Source organism: Oryzias latipes, chromosome 19 (assembly GCF_002234675.1).
Source record: "Oryzias latipes chromosome 19, ASM223467v1".
NCBI lineage: Eukaryota > Metazoa > Chordata > Actinopteri > Beloniformes > Adrianichthyidae > Oryzias > Oryzias latipes.
Window position 1 is genome coordinate 19,416,333 of NC_019877.2, and position 19,663 is coordinate 19,435,995.

The 19,663-nt window shown below is 39.8% G+C and overlaps 1 protein-coding gene and 1 long non-coding RNA gene across 3 annotated transcripts; one reads left to right on the forward strand and one right to left on the reverse strand.

Annotated features, from left to right (window-relative positions):
- Window positions 1-69: 69 nt before the first annotated feature.
- On the forward strand, window positions 70-10,992 carry LOC110017172. Its single transcript, XR_002292468.1, has 3 exons — window positions 70-167; window positions 8,204-8,366; window positions 10,893-10,992. It is a non-coding gene; the product is annotated as an uncharacterized LOC110017172 (long non-coding RNA).
- LOC101165513 (antigen peptide transporter 2) lies at window positions 5,288-15,353 on the reverse strand. 2 transcript variants are annotated; one of them, XM_011488416.3, is made up of 13 exons: window positions 15,120-15,353; window positions 14,379-14,439; window positions 12,511-13,045; window positions 12,323-12,437; window positions 11,861-11,991; window positions 11,589-11,794; window positions 10,899-11,096; window positions 8,509-8,637; window positions 8,241-8,432; window positions 7,991-8,164; window positions 6,488-6,647; window positions 5,786-5,922; window positions 5,288-5,549 (listed from the first exon to the last, which is right to left on the reverse strand). In XM_011488416.3, the coding sequence occupies exons 3-13, from the start codon at window positions 13,010-13,012 to the stop codon at window positions 5,349-5,351; spliced, it is 2,145 nt and encodes a 714-aa protein (XP_011486718.1). In that variant the 5' UTR covers window positions 13,013-13,045; window positions 14,379-14,439; window positions 15,120-15,353; the 3' UTR covers window positions 5,288-5,348. The 2 variants fall into 2 exon arrangements, with proteins under 2 accessions (XP_011486718.1, XP_004080734.1); XM_004080686.4 differs by lacking the exon at window positions 14,379-14,439.
- Between the last annotated feature and the right edge of the window lie 4,310 nt (window positions 15,354-19,663).

Genomic DNA, 19,663 nt, shown 5'->3' on the forward strand with positions numbered 1-19,663 from the left:
TACAAATGCACGAGATCCACCCAGAGGGGCGACTTCAAGTCAATACTGCAGAAAACAGAGCAGTCACTCAGTCAGAGGGGCCCAGAAATGGAGCTCTGTTGTGTTTTCATTGATTTAGAGACCTGGATGGTTGGAGAGCTCTGAGCATGCGTCTGATGCAGAACCAGGTTGGTACATATAGGAAATAGACTTTATAAATGTTATTAGTATTCCTAAATGGCTTGCTGAGAATTAGAATAAGTTAGAAATGTTATTTACATCAGGGCTTTTCCTATTTGGTCTGAATTTTATCGAAATACATAAAAGTTCCCTTTGATATTACTAATAATGAATGAGAAGAAACACCATTATCATTATTTTTTTATTTATCACTCCTGACATAGATTGTTGTTCAGCTTTCAGCACATCCTTTCAGGGGTCGCCACAGCCAATCAGCTTACACTGATTCGTACAGGTGGTTTGGCTGGGATTTTTCCACAGAATGCCCTTCCTGACACAGCCCTACGTGTCCGAGCTGGGGACCAGCACAGGGAGACCCAGACTTGGGCCCTGCTGTGGCTACATTAGACAGTAGTGTGAGGGTCTTGCCCAAGATCCTACACGAGATGAAGAGTATCGCGCCCCCTGGGAAACGATCCCTGATTCCTCGGGTGCCAGTCCTTCAGTTAACCAACTAAGACAAAAATAATGATAAAAATAATCCCAAATAACCAAAATTGAACATTTATGATGGGTATTTCATTTCCATTTGTTGCTCTGTGCCTCATTTCAAATTTAGTTTTTCTGCCTCCTAAACCACACTCAAATCTACCAGAGGGTATTAAAAACAAATAATAATAGTAAACTTAATTCCTGTGTGTTGAGGTGCTATCTGACCTCCAAGGTAGCCGCTGTGTTAACTCTGGCTAAGCTGCATTTGATAAATGTATTGAGAGTGGACACTTGCCTTGAAATAAACACTAGTACAATACTTGCTGTTGTATTGTAAAGAGAGGAGTGTTTATGGGAAATGATATGGCTTTAATTGCGTGATTGTGTGTGTATGTCTTGGCAGGTCAGTGCATCGTGTGTCTCTTTGACTCTCACAGTTAAAATGGCGGCTCTTTGTGTCAAACTTGTTCGCCACCCCTGCTCTATGGGGTTCAGGTCATGGGGCATTTCTGGCCATACCTTATGGCTTTGTTCTGCCATTTATCATTTTTTATTAGTTTTATTATTTTCTGTATCTAGTTTGATTTTCGATGTTATGTATTTAATTTTAACGTCTTTCTTATGATTTTAGCCCCAGTGTTCCCTATGAGGATCCTTTCCACCAGGGCTTGCCAGTTTGATGTGGGGTGGTTGTCGCCCTTGCCGGGGTGGCTGGAGTTTAACATTGCAGCCTCACGGCTGTGGAGTGGACTTCATTGCTGTCCCGGTCTGGGTGGCCACTGTGGCGATGTTCCTTAGGAGATTTTCAAAATACTGTTTCTTCACAGCAGAGCCAAGCCTGAGGTTTCTTTAGTTGTATAAGTCTTCATTGTGAGTGGGGTCATGGGATGTATGTGTTGATGGAGGGGAGGGGGTTAAAGGGTGGCCTGGCTTTTTTTCAATTTCGGTGGCTAGTTTTGTTTTTAATTGCAAGGCCAAGTATGAGAAGCGCTTTTTATATATAATGATTGATTGATCGATAAGGCCCTCTCACTTCCTGAGGTCCAGCTGTGATAATTCTGGCACCATGTGGTGGAGCATTGTCCTCCATGAACAGAAAGTTGGGGATGTGCTGGTGAAACTCAGGGATGATGATGATGATGGGCTCCATGATGTCTCTGAGGTAAGAACGTGCATCGACTGGACCATCGACAATGACCACACGAGTTTTGCACTGACTGGTGATGCCTTGACTGTGGAGTATCGCTCACCTCGCCTTCTCCAGCAACGCTGATGACCATCATTTGACATTCATTTCTTGTTATATTGTGACTGTTTTCTGTGCAGTCACTGAGCTCCTCTCTAGTTTCTCTGTTGTGTTTGTTTCTTTCCTGTCCTCTCCGGCCCAAACTGGACGCAAACGGTGGTTACTGAACCTGGTTCTCCTGGAGGTCATCATTATTTAGAGCAACATGTTGACATACCGTTGAGGATTATTGATCTGGTTTGTCCACGCAACTCGTTTTTAGTGAAAACAGTGAAAGCTTTGCTTTCTTGATTGCAGCCATCTTTCAGAATCTAGGATTCACAAAGGATTGTGTTTAAAATTAGGATTACCTCTTACTTTACATAATTTTTTCCCTAAGATAAGCAGCTATTTATCAAATACATGTGTACATATTAAAGTACCGATCATTAGAAAACTGTTCTTCCTGCGAAAACTGAATTCTATTTTCTGTCTTACAAGAAAAATGTTCCTATCAGTAAAGTTTTTCAATAGCAAAATAATCTTAGTTTGAGAAAAAATTTCTCTGTGTCTAGAATTTTGTTCTTAAAGTAGAAATTCTTGCCAAGACCATTTTTCTTATCCCATTGACAGATTTGATTTCTTTTGCTTATTTAAAGAAATTTTGCCAGTGAATTTTTTGACATTTCTAAGGGGCCTATTTTTGCAATGCATGCTTGAACTGTTGTCATCGATCCAGTTGGAACCCCAAAGCTGCTTTTAGGTATCCCCATGGAAGTGTCACTGTACCGCAGCTTCTGTTGATGCATGAATTTAAGTCCTGAAGCTGCTGAAGCTATTGCCAGGGTCTTGCTGTTGTGCAAATAGTTACTTGTAAACAACAACACAACCTTGTCTAAGTATGTAACTCTACATTTTTTTTCAAGGATCTACAATGAACTCCTGACAAACTGTTGGGAGAAGGTCAAAGACAGATTAGGGTTTGTTTAGGCCTCCTTATCATAATTCTGGTATGGACATATAATGTTTAACTTGAGGAGTTTCTGTCACTGCTGTACACTCCTTCTTTTCATTTTACAATTTAACATGCTGTCAAACCCTTTGCTGTAACACAAAAGCTTTCATCTGTGAAAAACTGAGATTCACGCTACAAGCTTTTGAAACTGCATTTTTTCCTCATCTGCTCCTGACTCGCAACTATTTGAATAACTAATCCTAATAACTAAATCCAATTTTAATATTAACGTTCTTCATATGTGTCCTTCATAATGAGAAATATGCTACGAGAACATTGTCATTGGAGTGAATATTTAACCCTTGTGTTATCCTATGACCCCACCGTTGCATTGACGTGTTCTCCCTACCATGACAAAGGTGGATAAAGGTGGAAAGATTTAATGTAATCCATGGACACCAGTGAAGATCACAAATCATTGAAGAAAAAAGGTTCAGAGCACTGTCTAGTGGGTCTAGATGACCCAACTCCCAATGTTAAAGTGCCTAGGATAGCACAAGGGTTAAAGGCTCTTTGACATGTTTGGACTGGTAGTGTGGACTTCATTTATGTTGTGCTCAGATAAATCAGTATGAACACAATGTGGCCAACACAACAAGGACAATCAGACTGTTATCGGCAAAAGACAAAATCTCTTAATTGGGCAGAGTTGTAGCAGAGTCCTACACACTCAAAAATACACATGTACAAACACGAAGTTGTAAGCACGTGCACAAACCGGTACACACATTTTTTACAAACACACATGCACATAAACACACAATACATGCAAACACTTGTATACACATGCATGCACATCTTAACATATTTGCACACGTGCATACAATGCGCACACAAATGCACATGAACACACGCATGCATATGCATACACACTCGTGCACATACACACGCATTAAGGGTTTCCATACATGTTGAAGTGTAATGCAGGCAGGCTCGTGTTCAGATTCATTAGCAGAAATGTTTCTACCAGCCATAGTTTCACTTTTTTGTAATACAGTCTTCCCTCAATTATTACAGTAATGTTCTAAAAATAACCTGCAATGGGTGAAATTTGCTATGTAGTCATTTTTATTTATAAATCAAAATAAACTTTTGTTTGTAAAGCCCTTTCATATTCCTATAACTTAAAGTGCTTTGCATGGTAAAAACTTTTTTTCATGTAAAAAGCAAAAGCAGGGACCTTCACACATAAATAGCCGGACTGTGCTGATTTAAAAAAAAAATCTCCAATTGCCCCTTGGTTCCTGCGTCTTGGTCATCCTGATACACCGTGACAATACTGTTCTAAACAAAATGGAAAACCTGTTCTGTAATTTCACTTCAATGAACAGCAACAAAAGGGCTGCACGGTGGCGCAGTGGTTAGCGCTCTTGCCACGGCAAGAAGGCCCCCGGTTCAAGTCCCGGCTGGGGGACATGAAAAACACATCAACGGGGGACCTTTCTGTGTGTGGTTTGCATGTTCTCCCCGTGCATGCATGGGTTTTCTCCGGGATCTCCAGCTTCCTCCCACCATCCAAAAACATGCTTCATAATTCATGATTGGCAACTCTAAATTGTCCATAGGTGTGAGTGTGAGAGCGAATGGATGTGTGATTGAAGATATTCTACCCTGCAACAGACTGGCGACCAGTCCAGGGCATCCCTTGCCTTCGCCCAAGTGGCCGGGATAGGCTCCGGCAACCCCGTGACCCCGAAATTGAAATTGAAATAATTTTGTCAAAAAGTTTTATGGTTTACAAGTCAAGATCTGCACAATCAGCGGATCTATTATATTATATGTGTCTGTAGTTACATTTTTCTTGAAACAGTTTAAATAGATTCTTTACACAGAGGACATTCAAAAAGCAACAGAAGATTTAACTAAAAATACAATTACCCAAGAAGCCTAAAAAAACTGAAATATTGCAGTAAATATGCAGTAATGTAAAAACAATGTTTGGCAAACTTTTACTTTGAAAGGGAAGTTGAATTAGACTGAATCAAATCAAACTTCATTTGTATAGCACTTTTACAATTCATGCTACTCAAAGTGCTTTACGTAAAAAAAAAATCACAAAAAAAAAGGACAGGACAAATATTTTGTTTAAAACCTGCACAATGCCCCCCCCCCCAAACACAGACAGACATGCACACACACACACACACACACACGCACACCCACCTCCATACACACTTCCATACACACACACACCATGATAAGAAGACTGAGTGAACATCAGGTTTGACCACATCTGATGCATTTTTACCCAGTTGCACGTGCAAAACCTTCCCTTCACGCATAAATGTGTTTATGTTCTCCAACACATCTGAGACTTAAGATCCTGTCTTGACTGCTCAAGATCTGCTCGGTTCTCCTGGTTCAGGGTGACGCATAACATGAGAGGAAAGCACAAAGAGGATGCAGCAGAACCTTCATTTCCACCTTTATGAGCCGGTAAACAGTGGACAAACAGCTTCAACAGTTCAGCTGCTTTGAGAACAACTCCTCCTTTAAACGATGGTAGTGTCCTTTCCTGTCCATAAGCTCCAGGTGAGTCCCCTCCTCCACGACGGACCCCTGCTCCAGGAAGATGATGTGATCCGCCTTTTCTAGAATCTTCAGCTGATGAGTCACAATCAGGACTGTCCGCCTCTGAGAAAGAACTTCCTTCAGCACCTGAGGAGAGAGAGGCGCACCACATCAAACAGTCATTACATGTTTACAGACGAACCAACACTTGAAACATTCAAATGAAAGCTGCTAACGGACATATCGTTGGCTCCAGTCAGTCTAAAGCAACATATATGAGAACAGCTCAGGATGGAATCACTGCACAGCAGAGTTCAGGGGATATTTCAGAAAGAAGAATGTCTATTAAGACAACAGTTGGAGTTTACGTTTTCTTTACTTACTGTGTGCTGAGACTCTATATCTAATTTGCTGGTTGCTTCATCCAGAATGATGACCTTTGGATCTCGAACCAGAGCTCTGACCACGGCGATGATCTGCTTCTGTCCCTCTGAGAGTTTGCCTCCACACTCTCCAACATCTGAGAGAACAAAGTTTCCCAAAACCCCACAAAGTCTGAAACTCAACAAACAAAATCTGGGGCACAAAGATTTTTGATGATCTGTTGGTCATTTTGGGGACGGTTTTCTGAGGATGTGTGCAGCTCACCATAAACTCCTCTCTAGTTTCTCTGCTTTGTTTGTCTCTTTCCTGTCCTCTCTGGCCCAAACTGGACACGGCAGGCGGTTACTCCACCTAGTTCCGCTGAAGGTCATTTGCTAATCTTTCATTTTAGAGGGAGTTTTCCTCTATTCACTCAGCATGAGCATTACTTCGCTTCTCAATTTGTGGGCCTTTTTCAACAAATTGTTATTGAAATCCAGCAAAGATAATGCTGGAATGCTCTTGACTAAATTAGGTCATAATATTCTACAATTGTTTTAAATGAATAACACACTTTATCTTTTAATTAGGTTTTATGTAAACCAGCCTACAAGTGTCCACATTTGAATGATTTAAAGAAGGTCCACAAGCATCTCCTGCAACACTCTTGATCCTCTTAGCTGAAGTCTTGTTTTGATGAAGATGACTGGGATGAAACTTACCTGTGTCATATCCATTCTCCATCTCTGAAATAAAGCTGTGGGCGTTGACGTTCTTCGCAACAGCTTCAACCCTCTCAGGAGGGCAGTCCTTCAAACCATAAACAATGTTGTCTCTGAGGGAGCCTGAAAACAGCACGGGATTCTGGGAAACCAGGGCAATCTGCAGGCAGGAGGATCATTTAAAAAAAGGCCTTAGTGTTACATTTTCAGTGTCAGGACTGGAAATAGGACATCTAGTCATCTTTCAAAGCCCTAAGAAAGTTTCAATGTTCTAACAACCTTCAGTACAAGATGCTCCTCTTAAATGTGAAAGTCTTTTTCTGATGTTTTTACCAGGGGCCCCTTTGTCTTTTAGATTAACACATCCAGGATTGAACTGAAATATGGGCTTGTTAATATAGTTTTACCCTGAGTTTGAAAAGGCAGAGTGTGTTGATTTTAAAGGATCAAACTAAAAGCCTGGCACTGCACTGACCCACGGATTTATCTGTGGCATCCAACAGCCTCAGACTTTTTTTTGGGCATTTGGACTGAAAAAACATTCGTCCGCTCTACAATGACTCTCCTCAGGAGTTTGGTACACTTTTGAGATTTTCAAATATAAACAGAGCAGCTTGAAAGAGCTGAAAGAACATTTACAAGAAAGCTTTGGCAACTTTACCAAGCAGACTTTGTTTGGCGTCGAGTTTTTGTGGATCGTTTTTTAAGAGGAATTTTGCTTGTATCAAGTAACATTTGGTCAATTCTATTGTTTTAGTTTCAGTGCAGGACCAAACATTTTTATGTTCATTCTGAAGAATTTTGAGCTTTGTTTTCTCCATCATAACAAAAAAATGTCACAAGAATATGTTAAAAACAACATAGAGGGTCCTTGGATCCCTGTTCCTGCTGCTTTTGCCGCTCTATGATTGTTTCTGCATATGCAGAATTGACAGTTTGCCTGGCTTGGGGCCAATAAAAAATAAACAAACCCTTTGGAGGTGCACAAGTTTTGCAGGAAAAGTTCTTTAATGTCTGCTCAGAAGTTGTTCAATGCAGACGAACTTGAACTTTAAAACTTAAAAAACAAGGCTCGGTTTTTATGGGTGGCAGTGGCTCAGGCGGTTGAGAAGGTCGGCCAATGATCGGAGGGTCTGCGGCTCGATCCCCCCCAGCTAACTGCCGTGTCCTTGGGCAAGACACTTCACCCTCCCTGCCTCCAGTGTTGCTTCACTGGTGTGTGAATGTGTATGAATGTCTGGGTGATGGTCAGCTGTCAGTCTGCACCAGGGCAGCTGTGGCTACATTAGTATCTTATCATGAACGAGGAGGGAATGAATAATGGACACATTGTAAGTGCTTTGAGCGTCTGGAAAAGCGCAGATAAATCCAATCCATTACTATTATGATTGCTTAAAAAAATGTCCTTTTGCTATTTCTGTTTTCACAGAGGCACAATAAATCCAAGTCACTCATTTTGCTTGTAACTGAAGAAAAATAGTTGATCTGGTTGTGTTATCGTACCTTCTGGTTAAGGTACTTGCTTTGGTATAGATGAAGCGGTTTTCCGTCTAGCAGGATCTGACCCTCCTGAGGTTCATACAGCCTCTTCAGCAGGCTGACACAAGAAGTCTTCCCGTTGCCAGAGAGACCTACCAGGCCCGTGATCTTCCCCGGCTGCAACTCCATCGACACTGACTGGAGGGGAAATAACACAGTTGTGGCTTTTTCCAACAGTTCGACATGATTCTACGCCACGCTAACAGACACAGACCTTCAGAGCGAATTGACCTGGAGGAGCAGAGGGGTAGCTGAAGGAGACATCTTGGAAAACAATTCTCCCCTCCAGCTTCTCCGGACACAAGTCTCCTTCCTTCTTGCACTTTGGTTCCCTGTCCAGGTAACTCAGCACCTTGGCAATGACCCCAACCGTTGACATTGTTTCTCCACGGCAAAACATGATCTCCTGTGACAAAAGTCAATCATTGATCATTAGCAGCCGATCACTGTTGCCGATTTTTCTTTCAAACCGATAAACTCACCCTTAAGTTGACTGACATGGGCTTCTGGTACAAGAAAAAGGTCAGCAGACTCCCGACGCTGAGCTGGCCGGAGGAGATGAGACTGCGAGCCTGAATCAGCATGATGAGCTTTATTCCTAGAGTCACCACCTGAAGGAAACCAGAGGGAGGGGATGTTCACTAACTTCACTCAAATTTGCATTTTTGTCTACAAGCATCATTTGTGACTAACTTGGGATGTCCCGATACAATATTTTGGTCCCCGATCCGATTCCGAGTAATTTGATTGTCTGATCTGATACTTTTGTAACACATTTAAAACGTGAACAAATTTAAGATCCAGATCCAGGTTTTTCTCTATTTTTATGAACCTCCCTTTATCATTTAACACTAAAAGTGAGCACTTCTGTGAAGTAGCGTGAACATTCAGGTACAAATAGTGCAACTATCAACTAGAGTAAATAGTTAACTATTAACTAGTAAAAATAGAGGATGCTTAGTCATGTGAGACAGTTCGGTGTCCAGCTCTGTTGAACATTTTTGATCGTTTGTTATTCTTAAAAATTAATGATGACTTCCATCCAAAACCGATGCTGTAGCATGAATTTGATGAGGAGTTTTCATGACTACCTTATATCAATTTATACCATGCTCCGTTTGAATACTCGATTCTGATCGGCTGCTGGGTGTGCATTAAAACCTGATAACCGCACGGTGAAAAAAGAAGTTCCGGTCACATGGCTTAAATGTTTTGTATCACTGTGCCGGCTTCTTTAAGACAACATTTTGCTTCATCATTTGGACAAAAAAAAGCGGTAAGAGGTGAACTTTCTCTCTGAACTGATGCTTTATTCAACCCATCGGGACGATCAGCGTGTATATATCGCAGAATCTTGACTGCAGCGGTGGGGCTGCACGACGCGGACTATATGTTACGCGCCGCATCACGTACCATATAGTCCGCTTTTTGTGAGAATAGCGATCCAAATCGGGGGAAAAAACACGAATTAAGGACTACAAACTGGTTAATATGTATTGCTTCTGTAACTGACCATGGTATAAGCGGGTTAATGGCCTTCGAAGTATGCGTAATTACTTTTTGACGCTCTTCGCGAAAGCAACCACGGTTCAGGCTTCCACGGCGTGCGTTGAAAAGCAATAACGCACACTTTACCCTTTAACCATCAACCCTTACGTAACCATTTATATGTTTCGGTTGTTTTTGAGACATTATGGATTTCTTTTTTTTTTTAAACGACTTTTTCCTGGAACTTGCCTTTTGTATACGGGCCGTTTGGCAGCCGTCTCACTACCATCTCTCAATTTAATTCTCATTTAAAAAGAGTAAAAAATATTTTTTTTCTTCATAGGTCGTTGTTTTCAATAAAACAAACCCATAGACACTTCCTGTCAGTTTAAGACGTTCATTAGAAGTCCAAATCTGTGGACATATAAGTAACTTTTCTGTTTTTGTGTGCCTCCTACTCGAACTAGTATGATATCCATTTTATTACAGTAAAATGTTGTGATCTGTTCATTATAGGGGTGTGTATTGGCAAGAGTCTAACAATACAATATGTAACAAGAACAATTTTATGAATTAGGAAAAAAACTCTACCTGGATATTAATATGCCTCCCATTGTAATAAAATGATACATTTAATTTTATTTCAAGATCACAACTTTAAGCACTGCAACTGTATCTCATATACAGGTTGCTTTTACCCAAATAAATTCAAAGTGCTTTTCTTTTGGTAAATGAAGAAATCTTAAAAAAACATAAAATGAATGTGCCTTAACCAACAGGGTTCTGTGGGTAGTGCATGTCTCCTAACAGCAAAAACTGAATATTTAACACAAGCTGGTTCTAGTGAGATCTTGTTTTTTTGTGCGAGTAGAGCCGCTCAAAGAGACTCAATCTGCTCTGCTGACAACTAGCGGTCGGAGGTTTAAGTGGAAAACAAGAGTCAGACACTGAAGAACGCTCATAAATAATTCAATAAATATCATCCTGACAGCATTTTAAATCAATACAAGTATCACCAAGTGAAATATCACGATATATATCGCCGAATCGCTTTTCCTACACCCCTAGATCATAATATACCAATTTCTGGTAAAGTATTTGTGTTACTATAAGCTTGAAATATGCAGCACAGATCATATTAAGAACAAAATGAATATCTGATCCCTGATCAGGAAACGACACAGAATCTGAAGCTACATGATTGGGCCCAATTTTGGATCCTGTGATCTAATGACAACAGAGTAAAAATCCTGCCTTAAAAGAGGTTTCTAACTGCTTCTAATCAAGCAAAAGTTTTATTTATGAAATTATTTTCTCTTGATCTTTACAAACTAATCACAAATTCCAAGTAATTCTAAGTAATCTTCCTCCCCTGAAGCCTTACCCTCCGACAGAGGAGATACACCGCGCCGTAGACCCCCGAGCGCCTCCTGATGGAACACAGCGTCTCCAGAGAAGCGTGATACCGCCTCAGCTCCTCTTTCTCCGCCCTGAAGGTTCGGACTGTTCGGATTCCACCGATCGTCTGGGACGCCAGGTCTTTGATATCAGCGTGGCATTCCTGTGTCTGATCCTTCAGCTCCTAGTTATTGGAGATTTTTTATGAAACATTTAATAACATGAAACAATCTGCAAAAAAAAGACACATTTTGTACCTCAAAAACTATACTTGAACAGGAGGAAAATGAGGATCAAAATGATCAAAAAATGTCTCAAAAAATGATGGGGAAAAGGTAAAATGGTAATAAAATGTGTACAAAAATTTCCATCTCATTAGAACCAAATTTCCTTTTTTTCTTCTTCATAATTGTATGACTTTAGTTCTCGTATATTTTACCTCTTTTTTTCAAAAAATTAGGACTTTATTCTCATAAACTGTAGAGTTTTTCTTATCTTGTTTTTTTTCTACTTTATTTGTTTGTTGTTGTTTTTTTTAACCTAATACTTCATTGTAAAATAAAAAAAACAACAAAAGTAACATAATTTTGGTATAAATAAGACACGTCAACACTGACTTTAGTTTAACTAGAAAAGTGTGCATCCAGTCTTATAGACTTGCCCCCCTTTGTCTTACCTTGTTCAGGGTGATGTATTTGTTTTGTATCATGGCCAGAAGAGGCATCTCTATGCAGGTGAGCAGCGTGAGCTCCCAGGACAGTCCCAGCATCACCCTGAGCATGAGGCAGGTTTTGACCGTGCTCCGAACTGCTACGTTAGCGTTCAACGCCACAGTCCGGCCCATCCGATCAATGTCGCTGTGCAGGCGGGAGGAAAGCTGCCCTTTGGGTTGGAAAAACGAATGTCGTAGGTAACAGGAGAGTGAGCTGTTTCACATTTTCTTCTCACCTGGTTTGTTCTCCTCAAAGAAGTGAATCTCCTGCCGGAGGAGGCTGTGAAACAGGAAGTGCTTCAGCCTCTTGTTTAGCCTGGCCAGTGAACACATGAATATTCCTCCTCTGAAGCCGGAGAAAAGTGAGCTATTGAAAGAATGACATTTAAAGCGTTAGTTTTTATTGTTGGAAATTTGTTGGGCACATTTTCGCTCCATACCCTCATCAAGACGAGCTGCAGCCTCGCTTGGCAGCCACAAAATCAAACACGTTGGTGTTAGAGTCTCGCGTTTCCAAAAAGTTACTGAGATTTTTCAAAGAACAGTTTATCAAATCACCAGAAATATCACTCAAAGACTTTTTGATTACCATATTTTTCGGACTATAAGTCGCACGTGAGTCTGAGTCGCCCCCCCAGCCAAACTGGAGAAATACGGTCATTTCTTTGGAGGAATAAAAGAAACAGAATTTTTTTTACCTTCCAACAGAATAAAGGATCAGCAGTCCAATTGCAGAGGCGAAGTGAGTCTGACGAGCCTGACCGCTGATCATATCGATTAATTTCCCTTCATACAAAGGGATGTAAGTGTCACCTGTAAGACAAGAGTTACCTGTAGTGGTCTACACTTTAATCCACAGGACAGATTATTTGTCTGGGATACTTACAGATGACTCCTAAAATGAGGAAGGTGAAAGCCGCGATTAGGTAAAGTGTGTCTGGTTTATAGTAAATCAGCACCCTCGCCAGCAGCTTCTTAGCATCCAAGTTAGCGCTGTCCTTTTCCTTTTGCTCTCCAAACAGTCCGATTTCCCAAACTGCACAGGCCAACGCTGAGGAGGCCGCCCCCAGCAGCAGCACGCCGACGTCGGGGAACGGTCCCATGTACGACTCTGCGGCGGGCGCCCTCAGGAAGAGTCCCGTTTCATACACAGGGGTGAGGAGGCAGTGGAGCGCCACGAACCGGTGGAGCCCGCCGTGGGGCTTTCCATCCATCAGCACAGAGGCAAACGCATGGAGGACGGCCCACCTTACTGCCCCAGAGGCCCACGCTCCTGCCAGTCCACCACAGCTGGAGAACTCCAGCAGGAACAGGGACAACCAGACAGAGGAGCTCAGGAGAACATCCAGGAGAACGACCAGCACTCCATGCAAGGCCACCCCACCCATTTTCCCTCAGAGGATGTGGGGTTGAAGTTTGATCTAAAAACAACAAAGGTGACAGTGTGGTGCTGAACGTTAGATGTGGAACAGTGAGAACTGGACTGAGTGCCCCCCCCCCTGCTGCCCCCAAGAAGCCAAAATCCCTGAGACTTCTATAGAGGACTAAACAGCTGTTACTCATTCTATTGGTCAGGAGAACCATTCTTGCTTTGATACTTTTTTTTAACATGTTCTTGCTAATCCTAATTTCTTTCTATAGTGAAAGTTATAAACTAACCAATCAGATGCCTCAATAAAAGTAGGTGGTCTCATGTCCAATGTTCAGTGTTTGATTGACAGATTCAGAGTGGTTGTCAGAGAAATGTTGACTCCGATCATTGCTCACTGATCTGGTTCCAACATGGCGCTGTCCGTATCACTGACAAATGGCGACTTTGTTGGAGCCAGAGGTAAATCATTTTCTCCCACTCTCACTACAGCAGTCATACACAGTCAATGATGCTGAATCCAAAAAATGAAGCTTCGCCTACAGACAACAACCATTACGCCTAACAACAGTGACAACTGACTTCCCACAAAGGGCAGAAAAGTGTCTCAGAATCTAAAAACTAACATGTTAAAAACAGAATGTGGGTGGTTTTGTCATCATCTGAACAGGGTCTGCAACCTGGGGCTCCGGAGCAACGAGAGGCTCTTTCACCCCACTTACTCCCACTTTGTGGCAGCGACAGCCTCAAACAGATTTTGCAGCGTGTTGGTTTGTTGATCCAACACGCTGAAGAGTGAAAACCACAGAACTGCAGAATCGATTCCTGTCTTTTAGGAAAAAACTCCTTTTTGCTACTTTCCAGTTTAACGTCTTAAACGTCTGAGCGTTAATCCAAAAAACGGAAGCCCAAGAGAGCAGAGTGCTGGGAAACTAAAATTTAGATTTTCCTAAAAAGAAATCGTCTTAAACAATAAATGTATCAATAAAATTGATGCGTGAGCACCGTGTATCACAGAAAAATTTAATAGATCACTTAGCAAAACCAGAATTCACACTTAAGGTGCAAAAACTAAAATAACTTTGACTTAATGTTTTGGTAGATTTATAAGTTTCTGTCTGAGATATACACCACAAACAGGTAAAACAGTGCCTTTTTTTTTGTTAATGCAAACTCCTACTACTATTTTTGCTCCATTGAAATGATCCTATGTGACACAGGGTGTCTTTTATTTTGAAAGGAAATCAAGTCATTTGTTATAAACTTTTGTATTTTGAAGAATATCTATTTTTGTGTGTTCGTGTTTTATTTATGCAAAATAATAAACAATAATTCATTTCCATTTATTATAATAGTAACAGAATAAATATAAATCTGTGTCTTACTTTCTGAAGTCAGACTTTGTGGCTCCTTCTCTGTGGGCTTCTGACTGTCAGTGAAGTGGACCTGAATGAAGAGATTTAGCATGTTTTCTTGTGTTTGACATGTGTTCGTTTGTCGTGAATGAAATCTAGCTTCAGTAAATTTGCCTTTTTAATGCAGTAGTAAAATGCGTAGTTGTTTTTTGGGTGGAATCTGCATTTAGATGAGTTTTGACTTTTTTTTATCTTTATCTTTATCTTCACAGCAGCAGCCCAGTGATTTCATAACTCTTCTAGTTTTTCTTGTAACTCAACTCATTCTACTTTATACATATTATGTTATAATCATGTAAAACTTGATATCTTCTATCAAAGCAAACAGAAAAATGTGTGTTATTGTTAAATACTGTACAAATTTGCTCATAGCAAAATGTACTCAAGACAAGTGTACTTGGGCTATAGTAAATAGAATGAGGCAGTATGCTTGAAGTTACTGTATTTTAAACCTAAAATATTCGAATTTATCTACACATTTAGTTAGTATACTCCCATGATGGTCTGTAGTAGTCATTTTGCTAAAAGAATATTTGCTAAAATAAACTTCCAAGTTCAACTGTGAGACTTTGGCTAAGGATGCAGTCTTCTGTAGCTGGAAAACTAAGGGGTACTTAATTCTTAGCTAAAGCGGGTTAAGTTGTGGTTCTCTTTCACTGCAGTTTTACATAAAAATAGCAGCGGTACTTGTAATTTATTGTCGTTACTCACCGTCAGTCAGTGTTTTTGGGTGCAGGTTCTGTCTTTCGGTTTCACTTTTGCTCGCGGCTCGAGGCGCATGCGCGTTTGTCAAAGAAACGGACGTGGAACAGGAACATGACACTCTAGTCTTATTTTTGTGGGGTTAGTTTCCCTACAGCAGAACTACAGGGTTCAACTAAAAGAGGTTTTCGGGTCTATATAGTGCACTTCTCGTGTGTACGGAAAGACCACAAGAGGGCAGTATTCTGAACCCTATTTTTTACTTTTTGCGTGGCTTTCCGGGTTAACTTTCAAAATAATGGCATCGAAGTGCCCAGACTTTTCAAAATAATTGTAATACCGGAACAAAAAGTAAAAATGTGAGGCACTAATAATTTTAAGGCCTCTTTTAGATCATTCTCTTATTCCAACAGCCAATCTCTGTTAGTTAAAGCACACTCAAAGTACATTAAATGGCCTGTTCTGCCCAAAATAAAAGAAACTCATTTCAAAATAATAAATAAATATTATCCTGTCTCCGATTTTCTTCGAAGCAGATTTAAATTTGACGTGGAATCTTGCATTTTTTGTAACTCCAATGAGGAAACGCTGGAACATTTGTTTTTTTCATGCGATTACTCTAAGGAATTCTGGACTCAAATAAGGAATTGGATTAATTTAAAACTTAACATTCCCCCTTTTGGTATTTCTGATCAGTGGCGGTTCTACCCTGAATTACTCCCCGGGCGAGGCCCTCCTCTAGCGCCCCCCCCCCCCCCCCCCCCCCCCCCCCCCATAGAGTCACTTTGTCCATTTATTGTAACTGAAAATACAGTTAGGAAATATTTAATAAACACAAACAATCTGAAATAAATATTATAAACTACAAATCACACTAATAATACACTAGAATAAATGTAACTGCAGCACTAAGAAGAGAAAACACTAAAACCTAACCTTTGTGGCCTTCCTGATGCAAGCTTGTCAATAACGTCATCATATGAAATCTGCTCCCCCCCTGAATGATTGATATTAACAACAGCAGGTTAGTGAGTTGCTCCTGAGACTTTGGTGACCTCAGGTATGACTTGATCAACTGGAGTTTTGAAAAGCTAACAGCAGCAGCAGCAGCAGCAGCAGCAGCAGCAGCAGCAGCAGCAGCAGCAGCAGCAGCAGAAGCAGCAGCAGCATGCTACCATCACAGCTTATTTAACATTATGAACTAATATACAACAATAAAACACAACAAAAACTTTGTGTTACAGCAGAGCAGACAGACACACGAATCATAACTAATGTTACAAGTTAAGGCAGAGCAAACATTTAAGAATAAATATCTTAAAAATGACGTTATTTGCAATATTTGGGCCTACTTCAGTTTTGGTCATGATAGACCAAACAAGAGATTTTTCCTCTGCAACGTTGTTGTTGTTGTAGGGCAGGTAGCATTCGAATTTAGAAAACGTGCATCTAGCTATGCGATAATAACCTTTTCTTTGTCTCTTTTCTCCTCTTCTTCTCTTTTCTTTCTAAATTGGGCACCAACTTTGACCTTTTTTCTCCATATTTCAGATGTTTTTGCATTTAGCATAAATGTCCTGACATAGGTATCAAGTCTGTCGACTAAACCAACTGTCATCTAAGTGAAGAATTTTTTTTTGTTTTCCCATTTTTTATTTGAAATAACCAAAAAAGCATGATTTTTTTATACTTTTTTTATACCCGCAGCCCCCCCCCCCTCCCGTTCGTCAAACATTTCCAGCAGGAGCGCGTGCAGCTGCACCCAGGGGCGCCAATTCGCTACATAATTTTTATTTTTATTTTTTCATCCAGCACTGAGCCGCGGCCTGCGACCGTTGCCCCCCTGGAAGAAGATCCAGCCAGGTTTGCGCATGCGTTTTGTGCTCCGTGCTCACCTCAGCCTGCACCCTTCACCCCGCGCCCCCTCCCTTCTCCTTCTTCACCCCGCGCCCCCTCCCTTCTCCTTCTCACACACATTTGCGTCTACTTCTCAAAGACAGCAGGGAGCGCAGCTGCGGGGCGGGGGCGCCGCCAGGTTTCAGGCTGTTACAAACTCTGTGATATAAGTAAATCAATAGTGGTGCATAAAGTATTTTACAAGAGCTGAGCCGCTGGTGCCGCCCCTCCGTCATTTTTCCGCCCCGGGCGATCGCCCGTATGGCCCGTGCCTAAAACCGCTACTGTTTCTGATGTCTTGCTGTTTATGGAAAATATTGATGATTCTTTCTCAAATATCATTAATATCATCTTACTTTTAGGAAAATACCATATCCACTGTTGCAAGTGGAGAGGTTCCAAGCCCTCCTTCCCAGGTTTTATTAACGATTTTAAATTATATTATTCCTCACTGAAAAGATTACAATCCTCAGTAGGTGTTAAAAAAATATTTAAACAAATTTCCTTGTGGCTTTTATTCTAGTTTCCGTCCTGTGTTATCATTTGGCTCCTGTTATTTATTATTTTATTTTTTGTAAGTGTTTTTAACAGTATATGTTTATGACAGAGTATTTTTTACCCCCTTAGTGTTTTTGTATTTTGTGGTGTGTTCATCCTCTGCGGGAGTTTGTATTTTTGTCTTTGAAAAGTTCAATAAAAAAAAAAAATAATAATAATAATAATTTTAAGGCCTAAACTGTATTGAAATGTGTGACTGTTTTTGCAAACCTTTTCTAAATCTTACCTTTTATAACTTAAAATTGATGCTTAATATAAAAAAAGAAGAATTTTGCTGTGTTTTTGCAAAGGCGTAAATCTAAGTCATGAATAAGTTCAATGAGTGCTTCCTGCCTTTTTATTTTTTTTTACTAAGGAAGAAAACATTTTGTCAAGATTGACGAATTTACTTCAGAAGCTAAAGATAGAAGTTGTGATGTCCCACAAGAATCACTTCTAGTCCTATACTCCAAGGGCTAGAAGAATCACTTCTAGCCCTTGGAGTCCTATACTGTACATAATTAAATAAATAAATATTTAATTAAATAAATATGACTTCATGCAAATACACAATCAACCAATAAATCTCTCGTAAATATATAAAAAAAGATCATGAAATTATGAAAAACCTGCACACAGATTTTAAATTAGCCATTATATTATTCAATATATTTCATTTTTCTTTAAACACCTGTTCATTATTTTTAAAACAGCATTTTAAAATAATCATTTTAATCATGTTGAATATTAAAATAATTGTCTTTTTTTCAGAACCTCGGATTTCAAAATCAATATTTTCCAAAATAGCTTTGTTTTTATTTCTTGTTGCTGTTTTTCAGAATGAGTGGAAAATGCTGTTTTAAAATGAACAGGTTTTTAAAGAAAAATTAAATATATTGAATAATATTGTGGTGAAATAATCAAAGCCTTTTTAATTACAACCAATGAGTTTTACATTGTGTGATGTGCAATAATGATTACTGAAATGTTTTTATTACAATCAATAAGCTATTGATTTTCTTTACTTGATCTGTAATGTGTAGCAATAATTACTGGTTTAATGTGATCATGTTTTCTGATAACCAATGATTACATAATGGTTACCGCTACTGAAATCATGAATGAATATTTTCATTCATTAATCAATCATTACTAGGCACTGGATTTTGTCACCTGAAAAGAATCTGATCAGAACCGGATTACGCAAACCATGTAAAACTATAAAATGAACTAATTTAGTAGGGGTGGAATTATATAAGCTTGCTTCTTCCCACCCCTTTTAAATCAAGCTCTACTTGATTTTAGTTAATGATCACTATATTTAATTAAGCAAATTGACAAAGTGCTTTTTTGTTTTTCCCTGTCTTTTTGTATTTATACATTTCATCATTTCAGTAATGAGTTTGATAAATCTGTGTACATTCTTTATTGCTTTTGACTACAATGCTTGAAATCAATCAATAAAACAGTTTTGAACAGCAATGCCTGTACTACTACATGTGAAACAATGGTTTATGTTCACCAAACTACTTTTGAAAAGTACAAATGTATGGAGAGAAATTAGACTCAGTCGGATTTGTGCGTGCGTAATTCTTGATTTGTGCGTAAATTAGGATTTGTGTATGCATATTCTTGCTTTGTGCGTGCGTAAATTAGGATTTGTGCATAAATTTGGATTTGTGCGTGATTTGTTACTCACATAATACGTTTTGTGTATAAGTTAAAAAATATAAAATGAAAAAAATACAAAATGCAATTTACGTATGCATAAATTAAGATTACAACAGCTTGAAACTACTTACACACACACATCTTTAAAAAACACGCACGAATCCCTTGTTATGCACACACGAAGCCAAAGTTACGCACGTGAGACTGTTTTCACGTCTCACAAATTCGTCCGTAAGTGCTGCGTTTAAATACCAGTGGAATGCTCGGTCATTAGAATTTTCCTATCAGCCTTCCCTTCTAAACGTATCCAGACAATGACTCAATCAAAACATGAAGACAGAAGTTTGTTAGTGTTGAACATAGAAGCTACTTACTTCGGGGCGCTGACCACCGAGATGGGCCGCCATTCTTCCCGTGACTCTCTCAGTCTGACTGCCTTTTATTTTTCC

Excerpts from the sequence above, each read along its gene's own strand:
- LOC101165513 (XM_004080686.4), bottom strand. The coding sequence starts at position 13,012 with ATGGGTGGGGTGGCCTTGCATGGAGTGCTGGTCGTTCTCCTGGATGTT. Across the intron at positions 11,795-11,860 it reads CTTTGAGGAGAACAAACCAG|GGCAGCTTTCCTCCCGCCTG; the intron begins GTGAGAAGAAAA and ends TCCAACCCAAAG. Across the intron at positions 5,923-6,487 it reads GGAGAATGGATATGACACAG|ATGTTGGAGAGTGTGGAGGC; the intron begins GTAAGTTTCATC and ends TTGTTCTCTCAG.